Source organism: Diadema setosum, chromosome 17 (assembly GCF_964275005.1).
Source record: "Diadema setosum chromosome 17, eeDiaSeto1, whole genome shotgun sequence".
Taxonomy (NCBI): Eukaryota; Metazoa; Echinodermata; class Echinoidea; order Diadematoida; family Diadematidae; genus Diadema; species Diadema setosum.
In genome coordinates this window covers 28821051-28837957 of record NC_092701.1, presented here as the reverse complement: position 1 = coordinate 28837957, position 16907 = coordinate 28821051, and the positions used below count along the sequence as shown (strand labels likewise).

The following is a 16907-nucleotide window of genomic DNA, read 5'->3' as shown; positions in this document are numbered from 1 at the left end:
TTTCCAATTAATAGTTATATTATGCTTTGAATTCAGTTTCATGGCACCTAATACACTTTTATATCTCTTTTCTTTTCTCTCTCTCTCTCTCTTCTTCACATTTTACAGGGACTTGCCGGTGCACCTGTAAGTTTGTACCACATTTATTTCGCTCATTTTCAAATTTATTTTTAAAACAATTTTGTAGCCATACAGTGTTTTTCTATATTTTGGGATTTGTGTTTGTATTTGCTGTTGTTGTTGATGTTGTAATGTTGTTGTTCAATGTTGTTGTTGTTTGTAATGTTTGGTCATCCTGCTCTGGGAAACTATACGTGTGATTGTGATGTGATCATGTGAGTATGTTGTTCAGTTTGCAGCGCATAGCTGTGGTGAGTCATTCGTGTCTTCAAATGTTACGTACTTCCGAGTGTATTACGGTATACAAGCCATGGTAAAATGATGAATGCCCGCGAAATTATACTTAGGAAATAAGATGCATTCTACACACTAAGGTGATGCAGTCTCAAGTTTAAAGGTATAGTAGGGTACAGCATAAAAATGAAATAGTGTGTTCATCGGGAGTACGAAGTTCGTTTACTAAAATAATGTACAGGGACAAAAAGACATTGAAAATGAAGTTCTTATGAATGAAACATTACATAGCAGCATGTCAGAAGTAGGGACTTAACATTTTGGAATATCACTTTGACTCACAAAGCCCAGTCCATTAATGACACTTTACATCCAAAGTGGTGTGTGATTTTCTGTAAAGCAATAACAAAGGAGCAATTTTGGGCTTGAAAGAAGCCAACACGTACTTTATTTATTTGTTTTTCTCTCAATTTGTTTGCATACACAGGGTCCTCCGGCCACGGCTGAGGTAAGAAGACGCATTTTTTTTTCTCAGCCACGTTTCTGTTCCTACTCATGAATATTATCATACTGTAGTAAGTGAAATCGCAGTGTTGTTGCTGAGATAATAAAATGATTCAAAATCATTGGTTGTTGTGGCAAACCAAACACTAGACTGAAAGATCCGTCTGTCCGGGGGAGTCTTTTTAGCTCTCCTGAGCCAAAGGCTCAAGTGAGCTATTGCGATCGCCCTTCGTCCGGCGTCCGTCGTGCGTCGTGCATAAACTTTTTACATTTTCATCTTCTTCTTGAAAACCCCAGGACCGATTTTCATCAAACTTGGCAGGTAGCATCCCTAGGGGGTTAGGAACTCCATTTGTTAAAATGGGCACCATGCCCCACCCAGGGGGCCCCCAAGGGGGCCCCAACCCCCCAAAATTAAGGAATCTGTAAAAATCTTCTTCTCTACAACCAGTAGTGATAGAGCTAAGTTAATACTATGAGTTAGTACATTGAAGACTGTAGTTTCAAGTTTGTTCATGGCAGGATCAGGGGTGCCCCCCTTGGGACCCAGGGCAGGGGGTGGGGAGGGGTTCTAATGGGGCCTAAATTGTACATTTTCATCTTCTTCTTGAGAACCCCATGACCCATTTTCACCAAACTTGGCAGGTAGCATCCCTAGGGGGTTAGGAACTCAGTTTGTTAAAATGGGCACCATGCCCCACTCAGGGGGCCCCCAGGGGGGCAAACCCCCCCCCCCCCCAAACTTAAGGAATCTTTACAAATGTTCTTCTCTAGAACCAGAAGTGATGGAGCTAAGTTAATACTATGAGTTAGTACATTGATGACTGTAGTTTCAAGTTTGTTCATGGCAGGATCAGGGGTGCCCCCCTTGGGACCTAGGGGAGGGGGGTGAGGACGGGTCCTAATGGGGCCTAAATTGTACATTTTTATCTTCTTACTTTAGAACCCCATGACCCATTTTCACCAAACTTGGCAGGTAGCATCCCTAAGGGGTTAGGATCTCAATTTGTTAAAATGGGCACCATGCCCCACCCAGGGGGCCCCCAGGGGGGCCCAAACCCCCAAAATGAAGGAATCTTTAAAAGTCTTCTCTGGAATCAGAAGTTATAGAGCTAAGATAATACTATGAGTGAGTACATTAATTACTGTAGTTTTGAGTTTGTTCATAGGAGATCCAGGGGTGCCCCTCTTGGGGGCAGGGGTGGGGGGTGGTTGGGAAGGTCCAAATGGGGGCCTGAATTGTACATTTTCATCTTCTTCTTGAAAACCTCATGATGGATTTTCATCAAACTTGGCAGGTAGCATCCCTAGGGGGTCAGGATCTAAATTTATCAAAATGGGCACCATGCCCCACCCAGAGGGCCCCAGGGGGCCCCAATCCCCAATAATTAAGGAATCTTAAAAGATTCGGGCCCTTATTGTACATCATCTTCTACTTGAGAATGCCTGGTCAAATTTTGGTAGAGCTATGAATAATTTAGATTAGTGACTGCGTGAAAGGTGAACTTGCGATACTCGGGTGAGCGCTAGACCCGCGAGTCTCTTGTTTTTGTTTTTTTTTTGGACGTTATCGCTCTCCTCCGTGTATAGGAGAGGATCCGTGAAGCCAGACGCGGTCTCCGCGGAACATATCCCCGACGACCAGATACAGACCGATCTTTCGGTCAAACCAAACACCAGTGTGTCACTATGAGTTACAGTTATTGTTGGTGTTCTTGGTAGAATATTGTCGTTCCATTATCTTTGATAGAGATTTCATAAAATCCATATACAGGTATGGTTTTCTTTTCAGTGATACATCAGTGTTATTATTTTCTATGTATCTGATAGTACCTGCAAGCCATGTTAGATCGCGGCATGCTCACACTCAGACCGGATATCTACCCCGACTTCACTGGTGGTTTCGGCGGTGGCGGCGGCGGTGGCGGATACCCCGATTCCGGCGCCGGCGCTGACACGGCCACGGGAATAACATCCGGCTACTCGGAGCAGAGCAGTAGCAGCCCGTTCGGCGGCACCAAGCGGCGAAAGCGTTCGCTGGGGTCCATCGTCCAGCCGGAAGATAACAACCTCTACTCAGACCTGGAAGAGATTCTGGCAGGTAACGGGCTGCCCAGCATCCAGGATATCCCTATGCCCTACGTGCCGGGCTTCGAGAACCTGCCCCAGCCGTACGTGATGGCCATGGAAGAACTGTTCCGGTCCCTGGACAAGCTGCAAACTGATGTGGAAGGCATCAAGAAGCCCAACGGCACGAAAGCGAACCCGGCTCGCACGTGCAAAGACCTACACATGTGCCACCCGAATACCGAGGATGGTCAGTAAACCGCGACACGGTTACTCTCCAGGGAGAGAGCACCGACGGCAGCCCGTCGGTGTGCAATAGTTCGGTTAAACCGCGGGTCGGGGTTACACCATGGGGTCGGGGTTTGTACACTGTAAATGTTCAGTAGCCAGAAATGGTCCCGAGATTTCCCGCGCCAGTCAGAAATTTTCAGGGGTTAGGTTGAACCCGAATGGGGTTTGAAAGTCATTGATGATTGTAATAAATACTCGAAAGAACTCTTGTAACGATTTAACTTGTCGATTTTTATACCACAACATCTCAAAATGTGGGGGGGGGGGCACCCATCTTTTTTTACACTGGCTCCTTGATGCATTGTTGTAATTAACTCTTTGCCTCATTGATATTGAAACTAGTAATTAGATAGACTAGATAATGAAATGGCATCTTTATGCCAGGGTGACGTAAGCACGGGTTAAAGCCACCCCCCCATTAACCCTATTCCCCCCCCCCCCCCCCCCCGACGTTTCGCGTGATTATTCCGCAACGCGTGATGCTCTCACCGCGACATTTTATGACTTTTTTCTTTCAAGTATCCCGCAACTTTTGAGACCAAATTTGTCACTCCTGGGCATACCGTTTTGAAGCCACACCCCTTTGAAAAAAATTCGTCGACCTAAAAATTGCTCAAAAACATGATTTTGTGTACAAATCCAATGTAAATTGTGTTTTTGCAATTAATTCATATAAAGATACATATTTTTACTTTCAATGGCTGATAATGATTTATTTTAGCCTGATTATGCTTTAAAAAGTCTCTGTGACAAATTTTGATGAAAAAAACAAAACCAAAAAGTGAAAAAACAAAGAAAAAGATAAGAAATTCAATAAACAATAAAATACATAAGAAATAATTATGAAGCCGAATTTTCGCTTCAACATTATTGTTGAGGATACTGAAAAGAATACTGAAAAGAATATTTTCACCAAAAATTAGAAGTCTTGGAGCTTTATTTTTTTATTTATAGGCAAAAATTTATTTTTGCATAAATTAGCATAAATTAATTAATATAAAATACATAGATTAAAATTTGAAAAATCTAACTATACAGTCTTGTAGATTACCTTGGCCTCTACCTTAGTGCAAATTTTCGCGAGGATCGCGCGATCCACGACCGAGATCCCCCCCCCCCCCCCCCCCCCCGTGGTTTCAAGTCCCTCAAAAAACCCGGTGGGATTAGGGTTAACGTGACACTAGTAGTTTGATAATCGGTTCTCTGTTCCACCTCCTCTCTCCTACAGGTTATTACTGGATCGACCCCAACGAAGGGTGTCCCGATGACGCCTTCTACGCCTACTGCAATATGACAGCCGGCGGAGAGACATGCATTTCAGCCGACAACACCACTAGAGAGGTGAGTTACTGCCCCCCGCTCCTCTCCATTCCAGACCTAGTTGGTCCAGCCACGCCCCCTAAAAAAGCATAATAAGACTCGATGGAGCGAAAGTGAAATGTAACTCGAAATGTAAAAAAAGAAAAGGAAAAAAAAGTCATCCATAGCCAAAGCAGCTTCATTAGATTATAATTAGTTTTTAGTATGATTTTATTCTCTTTTTCATTTTTGCTTGTAGAAATGCTTGCCCCGCTCTCCTCCATTACGCTTCACCCATCACGTAACGATTCGAGTAAACTGTATCCCATGACTAGGTAGTTTACAAAATATGCAACTCCACTTCTTCACTTGATCCTAATATGTAAAGTACGAGATGTAAATTCTTGTCTTCAGTCATATCCATGGGTGTTCGGAGTTGTCTTATAGTTTATATTTATAAATAAGGTTATCACTCGAAAACTAAAATGCTGTGTGCATGCAGATTAATCTTTGGAGCGTAGAGTTGGTCATCAGTCGAGGACGTCACATTCATGGTTGTGGTTTCACTATGACATGACACTGAATATGTAAAAATAAACACTTAAATAGTACTATTTCTGTGCGCACAAGATGTGTGAATCCCAAATTCGTCCATAATTGTCAGCGTATGTGTCGACAGTCATCTCGATAGTCATTCTAAAGGTTTTTCGCTTAAATAAGGCTTTGCACTTTGAATATCTTGATACTTTTGTGCACACGGCCTGAGTGTAATTTTTTGTTTGTTTTGTTTTGCTTTTTTAAAATCCCAGTCTGATTATTGGTCACTCCCCAGCATCCATCTTTTGCAGTATTGAGGCACACTAATGTACTCGATTTTTTTGAACTCACCTAACCATAATACCTTGAGTATAATGCTGGTTCCCTTGCATACTATTACGTACCCCTGTTGTCAAACTTTTTTGTTTGTGTTAGAGACCTCGTCTTACCATATCTGCATTTTTCTGCTTTCCCCCTGCATTGTCTCGTTTGTCCACAGCACCTCTACAATTACACGGAAGAAAATTCGGTATTTGTACTTCCAAACCTTGTTATCAATGTTTCGTGTTGTCGTTGGTTGTTGTTTTTTTTTTCTCCATTTCTTTTATTTTTCTCATGGCATTGTAAAAAACATAATGTCATTTTCAAAATGATATGCCGTAACTCTTACAACCATTGTCCCGTGCTCTCTGAGAGGTCTTTGAAGTTACGTAATACCCAACTGTTTGTATTGACAAAACACGCGTCTAGTGCGCAGCAGCACTTGAGTTCGTTTTGTTGCCCAAAAAAAAAGAGAAAAGAATGTGTTGTAAGGCCTATATTCTTTTCACAACTGCCACATCCACCAACTGACTGAAATATGTCTGACTTTACTCTAAATGTTGTTTTTTTTTATATTCCTATTTAAGAGTTTCTGTTTTATGTGGATGTGCACACGTATAAAACCATTGCAGTTCAATTTCATACCAACATTCAATGTTTCCCAGTGTCATAGCCTTCACTTTATAACCTTTTTTTTGCATGACTTCAAACTGGGAATTCTTCTAAGGAAATGATTCACCATGTAATCATTTATCACTTGTGATTTACCTTTGCGCAAGTGTTTTGTAATGTTTTGTTCTGTTTTTGTGTGTTTTTTTTTTTGTCCCTTTCTTCAGAAAAAAAGGTATCTGTCGTATGTACTGACGAAAGTGTGTTGGTGGCTGTTGGAAGTTCTTTGTGCAATACTTTCGTTTCCATAGTTGTTTCTTGTTTAGGTGTGTTCTGCAAGATCTGCGAGAGTGCAAACACTTGTAAAGGGTAAACAAAGTATGAGAAATGCAAAGAGGGTATGACCCTAATTAAATTTTCTGACAACTCCTATACATTGTATTGAGGAATAGCGTTCAAAGAAAATATACCTAAAAAATTAGTTTGAAATGTCTATGGCAGAATCAAGTGGAAAAAATATATCATATTTACAGGCAAATTATTTGGTGCATTAAAAGCACAGTAATGATGAAGGTATGATGTTTGACAAACCATGAGCATTTGAAAATGGCTAGCTACTTGGTAATGGCGTGTGGAGAACGTTATTATTTGTCGTTTTCTTGGAGAGTCGCATGGGTTCAGGCTCCTCATAACGGATAGGCACATTGATTTTTCAGGCGTTATCGGTACTGTAAAAAGGTGTTGATAGTCATACGGTCGCGGATACCCTTTTGCGAATCTTGCAGAACATTATCCCGTCACACCACATTATGAACACAACGTCATGTGATAACATGTTCAGTCCGTGGTCATGTTCTTGTTCGTTGTGGTTTTGTTTCAGTCATGATGTCAGAGTTACCATTTTTGTGAAGTTTAGCTGGTATTCTCGGAGATCAATTTTGTTATAAATTAGACATGCCGTGTTTTGGTCCTCTTAGGTACGCAAGAACAAAGATGTACAAAAATTGATATGTATTTTTATATGTGTAATTTATCGTATATGATATGATTTTATTTGGTAATGTTATGCATTTTTTGTGGTGCTATTTGCCGGCAGTGTGTAGCATGCAGTCAATTGTAGGGAGGTTTATCCTTATATTGCTATTTGAAATGTTGAACTTTTGCCAAAATTATATATGGTGTAATGGAACTTTGCATTTCACAACTAAGTGGTATGACCCATTGATGAAGTCGGGCTTCGATTCTTTAGTCAGGTTAGTCGGTTTTCGCCAATACCGGCATGTGAATCGTAATTTTATCGCGACTCTTCAAAAAAAATGAAGAGTGTTAAATTACATCAGGATAGTCAAATGAGAGACAAAAAAAAAAAAAAAAAAATGTCAACAGATGTAGTTACGGTGAAGTTACGGTGGTTTCCCAAAAAGTCACATCGTCATATTGGACCAGTAAAGATGCATAGACCATAAAAGAAAAAAAAAAAGAAGAAAAGATATCTGATTTGGTAAAACTACAGGCCAGTGCATTTTGTTCTTCCTTGACGTCACAACAGATGTGAACATTATTCTAAGAAATATGGCACCGAAATATCTGTATTGTCAGAGAGAGTAAAGCCTTCGTGCACTGAAATGCACTTGGTGGTTTTTTTCGAAGCCAACATAAAAATCGGAGCACATCAGGAGTTTTTGAATAATAGCACTTCCATGCTCTCGGTATTGTCGCCGATTTTGACAAATCTCTTTTGACCTCTTATTGTGACGTCACCAGTTTGTAAGATGAAGACTAAACTGTGCCCTGGCAACCTTATTCAGGTCTCGATAACCCGCCGTTCCGTTTCGTCTCTCGTGTGTTTGTGTATGTGAAAACGTGTCTGCTAACTTTTGAAACGCCGATTCATTCCATTTATGCATTAATACACGTATACCATTTTCATTCTTGTTATCATCACCGTTTTATTCAGAATCGGCATGCGGCAAGGACATTGGTAACTCATGACGAAGTTTCCTCCTTCTGCATGTTTAATGTTTCACACATGCTGAAACGGTGGTAGTCCTCATCAGTAGTCCTCACAACATGGGGGCGCCCTCGACCAGAAGCTGTACATAGTCTAAAACGAAAATTGCCCCATACGTGAGAAAAAAAAAATGAAATAAACCTGTAAACCGTGTTTGTTTGTCATGTGTTTGGAGTGTACCCTTAGACATCTACATTTACCTCGGCATCTGCTGTCAACGTTTATCAATGCAATCCTGGACCCCCCCCAAAAAAAAAAAAATAAAAAATAAAAATAAAAAATACAAACAAACAAAATGAATAACCCCCAATTAGAAAAAACAACAACAACAGTATGAGGACTACTGCCTGTGTAGTTGCTTTATTGCAATTCTGTATCTCTTCCCGTACCTCTCTTCTTTTTTCTTTCATTTTCTCTTTTTTTAAAATCTTTGCTGGTATATTTCAGACGCAGACCAAGGGATATCGCAAGGTGCCACCGGGTAGCTGGTTCGTAGATACCTTTCAAGGCCGAGAGGTGCGTTCATGATGTTTATGGTGTCTGAAGACAATAATTATTATGAAACCACCTGTGAAGTTGCTAGATGTTATATTAATGTAGTGGCCAATTTAGTCTGTGAGATTTGTCGCTATAGAGTCATTGAGACAGTACGATTTGAAAGGAGGCTACTTCGCTTTCCCCCAAGTGGCTTATCATTCTTACTCAGGATGCAATTTTCGTGGAAAATGCGTGTAAAAAAAAAAAAAAAAGATTCTAAGATGATAATGGTAATGAACCCTGCGAGATCTATTGTTTTCCATTTTTAAGGTGTTCTGATTATGTAAATTGTTTTTCGTTTAATAGGTAGTAGGACCTACAGGAATTAATGTCATGTGCCTCAATGATAATACATTTTGTTTTGATGGTATGCGAGACTATATACCGGTACACTAATGCAAGATTTGTGAGCCCAGATGATTCCCCAGAGGAACCAAGTCAGTTATGATTTGAATTTTTTCGTTGCTTTTGTGGTTAGAAACAACTTAAAACCGTCCTCCCTGACATACACAATGAAAAGAATACACAGTGCAATCGATACTCGTGTCATGGTAGGTTTGCTGAAAGTATATGTAGGCCTAAATCTTAGCTGGTCTGTTCTGTCTCTCTCTTTCCTCGAAATGAATATTTCTGACAGATTTTCTCTGTTTCCATTTTCCCTTCCCTCATTATTTCCTAAATGTTAATCTTGTGCCCTCCGTAGATTGGCTATCAAGGAGGCGTTGTGCAGTTGACGTTCCTACGTCTTCTGAGCTCGAAAGCCTCGCAGACCTTCACGTACGAGTGCCGAAACAGCGTGGCGTGGTACGATGAGGAGGCGGGTAACTACGCCAAGGCCCTGCGACTGCTGGCCGCTAACGACGAGGAGTTCACAAAAGATGGCCTTTACGAACCCACGGTCATCAAGGACGAGTGCAAGGTCGGTCCCGAACTTGACCTCTTGTCCATTGCTCTCTGGACAACAGTTATGGCTACCCCTCTTAGAAAAAAAATGTATCTGTATACAGATTTACAGTCGATAGCTAAATAAAAGCAATACCACTTCCCGCAGGGTCTTCGTGAAATAAAACCAAACGAAAAACAAAGCCACCACCCTTCTTGCTTCAAAGCAGGAGGAAAGTACTTACCAATCTTTATAAGGAGGAGAATCTAAACTCTTTAACCCGAACAAGGGGGGGGGGGGGGTGTCGGAACACACACACACACACACACACACACACACACACACACACACACACACACACATTAATTCGACAGCAGCAATCTTCTTTGGTTAAAAAAAAAAGAGTGCATCTAGCATACAAAATCAAATTTCAGAAAAGAACACGTTTTAAAAACATGCACAATTTCATCTTCTTTTCTGAAGAAAACATACTGAATATTGTTTTACAAATAAATGTAGTACTTTGACCGCTCTGCTACAGAGTTGTAAGACTGCTTCCTTTCACATTTTCCTTCTGTTTTTTCCTCCTCCTCTTGTGTCCCGTTCTGCAGACTAAGCCTTCCCTGGGCGAGACCACGCTCGAAGTTTCGACGTCAAGGCTGCATCAGCTGCCCATCGCAGACTTCGCCGCCTTGGACTACGGCAAGCGAACCCAGAAATTCGGCTACACCGTCGGGCCAGTGTGCTTCAACTAAGCGAGCAATGTGTGCCTTAATATTATTATTATTATTACTAGTGAGAGGGAGAGGATCGCGAGACGGGACAGTTCAAACTTTTTGTGTAAAAGAACCAACGAAGTGGTAAAGGAGGAGGAGGAGGAGGAGAAGACGGATGAATAAACCAGAGTTGTACCAAAAAACAAACAAACAAAAAAAGATGAAGATGGAGGGGACAATAGTGAAACTTGACAAGGGAAAGGGAGGAAAAAAATCAGGCCTTGGGGGAAAAAAAATGGTTTCGCGATGGGAGAACAGGAGCAGGAATAATAAAAACGTAAACAAAGAAAGACGTTTCTGCAAACATTCGACCCCTGGGTAAACCAGCAGCTGCGCCTGGCATCTCCAGGATAATTACGATTTGGCAAACCCTTTCGCCCCACGTGATTGGGGGAAGTGTGTAATTTTGTTGTATTATTTTATATAGATGTATCTCGTTTCCTTCTCTGTGACTGTCTCCGACGTCTAGCTGTGTGGATCCAGCCTTTCTAATTGAGATCCATGTATTTGATGGTGCTATTTCTTATTTCTTCCTTTATCAAACAGATACAACTTCATTTTGCATCTGTTTGTTTTTTATACTTTATTTCAGATGTGTTTTTTAACTATGAAAAAAAAAGTGAATAAAAAAAGTTTTGATATTTTTTAATAACACACAGAGTTGTCTTTTGTTGTTTTTTTTTTTACAGAAAAAAATCTATGAAGGAAAAAGAACTTAAGTAGGACTGTGGTAGTAATTTGAAGAGTTCCTTTTAACCTTAGATGTGTTAGAAGTAGACAACATATTTTAGAAAGGCATTATCTTTCCTCGTAGTTCTCTATGTTGTAGATGACTTCTCTCTGTGCTTATTTGTAGATGACACAATTCTTTCGCGTTGTACATTATTATCGCTGCCAATTACTGTGTCTTGAATTTTTTCGTAGATTTTATTGTTCTTTTTTTTTTCATTTTCTTGTAGTAGTTGATTTGAGTAGATATGGAGAAGAGTTGTTCACTACACACAGACATAGAGTGATTTTTAAAACTTGTAAGATGATTATTTTTTCGAGTAATATTGGGGAGAATAGATAATGATCGTGTTTTGTACAGTCATAGTAGACACATGTTTTCTGGGTGAATGTCGGTTGTTTGATGTAGGTTTTCTAGGTCATTTATATTTTTTCTTAAAAAGTGATAAAATATCAAATATTCAGTATTTGATGTATAGCGTCTTTTTGTTTATATATCAGCCTTCATTTGAAAGACTAAGTCGTGTTTTCTGCTGTAAATCATTCCGTGTCTAAAGCTTCGATGCCGCCGCTGCTGCTATACTGTGTGTTAACGCGTTTGCTCGAGACTGGGGCGAAATCAAACCAAATCGTCGATGATATTCAGAAAGATTGATGATACATTTTCATGGACATAGGTATAATTCTCTCGACACATGCCATCACGCGCTTATCAGTATTTCACGTTTACCACAACCGTTCCAAGCTGCAGTACTACCTAGGCAATCGGATTTTTCTTTTTTTAAACTTGAGTGTAGTGAAACAGTGTCTTGCCAATATTATTCAAAGGCTCTACCTCCGAAGTTCAATGACATAGAAAGAGAGAAAAAAAGCTTTGTAGATTAGAACCAACATTGTGTGACCGGTAGCAATCCTTGTGAATGGAACTTTGTGAGTTTCCCTCGGAGAAATGTCCCCTGTAATCCCCATTAATTCATTATGTTATAACTTTTTACGTTATTCTTTTTTTGAAGACTTTCAAATAATAACCATTCTGTGTGATATTTTCTACTCTCTTGACTTTTTTTTTTTTCTTTGGGGAATTGCATTTTGAGTCCGAATTTGTGTACCTCAGTCTTCACGTAATTATCATATATTAAGGGAAGGTGAAAGAGAACTGGATCTGAAGTTTGGATGTTTTTTGTCAATAGGATGAGGTGAAATTTTGTTCCTGATGTAAATTGAAAGGCTCTCTGGATGTTCTCGTCAAAGCTTGGAAATGCAAAGGAAAAAAGGGATAATTTTGTGAAAACTTTATTTTTTATTTTGTGATCAATAAAAGCCTTGGAAATTTTCTGCCCCCTGGATTTAAAAAAAAAAAAGGTGTACCGTGTAAACTGTGTGCTTCATTTCTTTGTTTTTGTCTTTATAATTATTGTAAGCTTATATCATTGAGAACACTCACAGTCTAATGTCAGTGCGCAGAGCAATCAGACGTATTAAAATAGTTTTTTTTTTAATTATTATTTACGTGTACCTATAGAAGATTAGGCAATTTAGGGGGATTTTTGTTTTAGTTTGTGTGTGTGTGTGTGTGTGCGTGTGTGTGTGAGTGTATGTATCTGTATGTGTGTATGTGCTGCATCGATGAACATGCGTAGTCTAGCTGATGTAGACGTTAACCCTAAAAAGACTTGGGTATTTTGGTAGCTGGAAAGACTGGGGGGGGGGGGGCCTAAAGGGCCCCCCTTAAGATCTCGGCCATGGATCGCGCGATCACCGCGAAAATTTGCACAATCAGTGTGCGATGTAGTCTACAAGATCTCATAATTAGATTTTTCAAAATAGACTTCTTTTATTTTATATCAATTAATTATGCCAATTTATGCAAAAATCAGACTTTTTGCTATAAATCAGTAAATAAAGTTCCAAAAGTGCAAATTTTTGGTGTACTCTTTGTGGCATTCTTAGCAAATGTACTTGAAAAAAAAAATTCGGTATCAAAATTAATTTCTTATGTATTTTATTGTTTTATGAATTTCTTATGTATTTCTTTGTTTTTTACCTTTTGTTTTTGTCTTTTTTCAGCAAAATTTTATGTCAGACGTTTTTGAAGAACAATACTGCTAAAACAAATTGATTTCAGCCATTGAGAGTAAAATTAAGCAAATTTATATGAACCATGTGAAAAACATCAATTTGCATTCACTTTGTACATAAAATCACATTTTGGAGCCATTTTCAGTCCAATGTGCACGTACAAAAAGTTACATAACATCAGAACCATACCCCCGGGCGTCGCAAATTTGGTGTCAAAATGTGCGGAAAACTCAAAAGAAAAAAGTCATAGAGTGTCGCGGTGAAAGCAATGCGCGTTGCCGAGTAATCGCACAAAATGTCAAGGGGGGGGGGGCTTTTAGCCCCCCCCCCCCAGTCTTTTTAGGGTTAAGGACCAATTTTAGAACTCTGTGCATACCTCCAGGAGATAACTCTTTTAACCAAAAGAAATACTTCCCCCGAGTTTCCTTGAAGGAAATGATATTGTATACATTGTTGCACAGTTTTATATCAATGTAGTTTCCAGACCCTTTGCCATCTGGACTACTTTTACAAAATGCGCCCTCCGCCCGCCTTTGCTGAAGCAGGACCAGAGAAGTAGAGTTCTGTGGTCTGGAAGCCAGACTAATATCAATGTTGAACTATACAGTATAATAAAATACACCTGTACGTTGTATGTGGAAGGACATCATTACTGTTCCTCTTCTGGTCTCTGATAAGGCCAGCCTATTTCATGTGTTTTAAAAGAATATATTGGTAAATTTATGATAAGTGTTATAATATTTCTTATTTGTCTAATTAATCATGCAATATGTATTTTTTTAAGAATGCTCATTCAGGGTGCCCCCCCCCCCCCTTTATGCCGAAAATGCAGTCAAATTTGGCATGCTAAAGCTTGTCATGTATTCTTGATGAAAGCTTAGTCAAATGTACTGAAGTTTCATACAGTTATGTACTTACAATTCTAATCAATTATGCAAATATGCGAATTTTTATCCAAATTCTGAATTTTTCACGCTCTGGAGGTCTTTATAAATCTTTTGTTTTTCATTTCCTTTTACCTAGAATGGTTTATCATAGCCAAAAGGGATGTTGTCTGAGGGAAAACAGAAAAAAAAAAAAACATTCTTCTAATAGCACTTCTTGTAAAACCCAAACACACTGTACACACAGTACACACTAACACCATTAGAACTGTCATTTCTTGTGACGATGGTCTTGGATATGTGCTACATTATATCTTTGCAACTGCTCCCACATTTTCAGCAAATTGGGGGTCTTATACATGTAACGTGTGCCAGAATGCACACACACAGAGACACACAGACACAGTCACACACAGACACACACACACACACACATTTATATTTCAGCATGGCAGCTTTTTGTGTAAAAAAGAAAAACAGCAACACAACAACTACTAAGCAGGATCTGTTGAGTGTATACAAGTCCAGTAGATAAAAAAAAAGCTGGTTACTACAGGTCCGAACAGAAAGATATCCATAAATGTGAGTACACTAGTAAACTGGATTATTGATGACAGAGGTGTCATTTGTATGTGAACTATCCTGAATTCCTGGATGGCAAATGTCAATGGAAAACATAAAAGGCATAACACATAGCACAGTCACTCAGCTTACATGCCAGACGTAGGACCAGGGTACATGTATGCATTGTATATACGTGTATATTTTTCAACATTATATATGTATACTGTAAACAGTACATAAATATTTCCACAAAGAGCAAGCTTTGCATTTAAAGGGATGGTACAGCATTAGTGAAGATGAGAACTGGGCTTTTAACTTTTTGCGATGTACATTTGTACCAAGAAAACACTTATGAAATACAACGTAGTACAGAACATACCGGTACCTCGCATTGGACATTGGATGTTCTAGAGTCAGCCAAATGGTTTTCAATTTTGGACTTGTCATCAGGATATTGGCTGGTGGCGCTTGACAAGGAGGCACAAGAGAAGTCAACGTTCGTAGTGCGCAATGGCCTATACAAATGGAAAGTGATGCCACATGGTTTAACCAACGCGCCTGCGACATATGAACGCCTCATGGAGAAGGTGCTGAGGGGACTTCAATGGGATATCCTCCTGATCTACTTGGATGACATAATTGTTTTCGGAAGAACAGTGGAAGAGGAAATCCAGCGACTACGAATTTGCTTCACAAGACTGCGAGATGCAAACCTCAAGCTAAAGCCAAGCAAGTGTAACCTCCTTCAAACGTCTGTCGTCTATCTTGGACATGTTGTCTCTTCTGAAGGTGTGTCGACAGATCCAGACAAAGTGAAAGCCATAGATGAATGGCCCAGACCTCAGTGCAAGAAGGACGTGAGGAGTTTCCTCGGCCTCACTTCTTACTACAGGCGCTTTGTAAGAAGATTTGCTGGAATTGCTGCTCCCCTCCATGCACTGACAGGAAAATCCGCTAGGTTTCAGTGGAACGATGCCTATGAAACAGCCTTCCTGGAACTGAAACAGAGGATGAAGAGTGCACCCATACTGATGTATCCAACAAAGGAAGACAACTTTGTGCTGGATACGGATGCCAGCTCGGAAGCCATTAGAGCTGTGTTGTCGCAGGTTCAGGATGGAGAAGAACGGGTGTTTGCCTACTTCAGCAGGAAGCTTAGTAAGGCGGAGAGGAATTACTGCATCACCCGACAGGAACTGCTTGCAGTAATAGCATCACTGAAACATTTCCGGCAATACCAGTATGGCAGGAACGTCAAGGTCCGGACGGACCATGTGTCCATACGCTGGTTGGTACACTTTAAAAATCCTGAAGGGCAGATGGCACGATGGCGCGAGCAGTTGTCCGAATACCAAATCAATATTGAACACATGGCACACCAGGTCACAAACATGCAAATGCAGATGGGCTTTCACGCATCCAATGTAAACAGTGTGGAGGAAAGGTAGAAGAGGTAGATACTGAAGTCTTGACTACGTTCCAAGTCACTTTTCCAAAAGATGACATTTTAGATGGAAACGTCAGAGGTATTACTTCACAATCTGCCTTAGCACTGTCAGACATACGAGACGCCTAACTATCCGATGAAGACTTCAGATGGATGATGAGGAGGAAAGAAAATGGTGATCCAAGACCAGAGTGGTGTTCAGTAGCTCAAAAATCATCAGCCATAAAAACATACTGGGCTCAATGGGATCAAATTGAGACCCATGAAGGTGTCCTTTTCCGACGATGGGAGTCGGATGATGGGAAGTTGGTAAGGAGACAAGTATGTACTCTTACCTGAGAAACTCCGCAAAGATGTAGTTGCAGAGATTCATGGAAATCCCTTAGGTGGACACCTTGGCTCCCGGAAAACGCTTGCGAAAGTAAAGGCAAGGTTTTACTGGAACGGATCGACGGCTGATGGGAGGTCCTTCATAAGGACGTGTTCTCTGTGCCAGATACGGAAATCACCTCCGAGGAGACGGCAAGCACCGTTACAGCAAAGTCGTGTTGGAGCACCCATGGAAAGGGTTGCAATAGACTTAATGGGGCCCTTGCCAAAAACTGATTCAGGGAATCAGTGGATTTTGGTGGTAGGTGACTATCATACAAAATGGATGGAGGCTTATGCTCTCCCGGCTGCCAAGGCAGTTACAGTGGCCAAGAAACTTGTTGATGAGTTGATCTGCCGCTTTGGCATTCCTCTGGAACTTCACTCGGACCAAGGCTCAAACTTTGAATCCCAAATATTCTCCGAAGTCTGCACCCTCCTCAAGATTCATAAAACCCGAACCACTCCCCACAACCCCAAATCAGATGGTCTGGTTGAACGCTATAACAGAACCCTAATGAACATTGTTGCTATGCTGCTCCACGAAACTGAAGGACAGAAAAACTGGGATGAGAACCTCGCTTTCGCGACTAGTGCCTATGGGGCAATACCCCAGGAGTCCACAGGAGAAACTCCGAATATGATG

At 40.5% G+C, this 16907-nt stretch overlaps 1 protein-coding gene across 2 annotated transcripts in view; it reads left to right on the top strand.

The window, feature by feature from the left end:
- LOC140240977 (uncharacterized) overlaps window positions 1–12268 on the top strand; it is a 142902-nt gene extending 130634 nt beyond the window's left edge. The window contains exons 55-62 of one of the 2 annotated variants that reach the window (XM_072320751.1): window positions 109–126; window positions 842–862; window positions 2689–3175; window positions 4445–4557; window positions 5552–5581; window positions 8441–8509; window positions 9234–9449; window positions 10025–12268. In XM_072320751.1, coding sequence (XP_072176852.1) covers window positions 109–126; window positions 842–862; window positions 2689–3175; window positions 4445–4557; window positions 5552–5581; window positions 8441–8509; window positions 9234–9449; window positions 10025–10168 — 1098 coding nt within the window. In that variant the 3' untranslated portion in view covers window positions 10169–12268. The remainder of the gene's footprint in view (window positions 1–108; window positions 127–841; window positions 863–2688; window positions 3176–4444; window positions 4558–5551; window positions 5582–8440; window positions 8510–9233; window positions 9450–10024) is intronic. The other variant, XM_072320752.1, reaches the window with a different exon arrangement.
- The last annotated feature ends 4639 nt before the right edge of the window (window positions 12269–16907 follow it).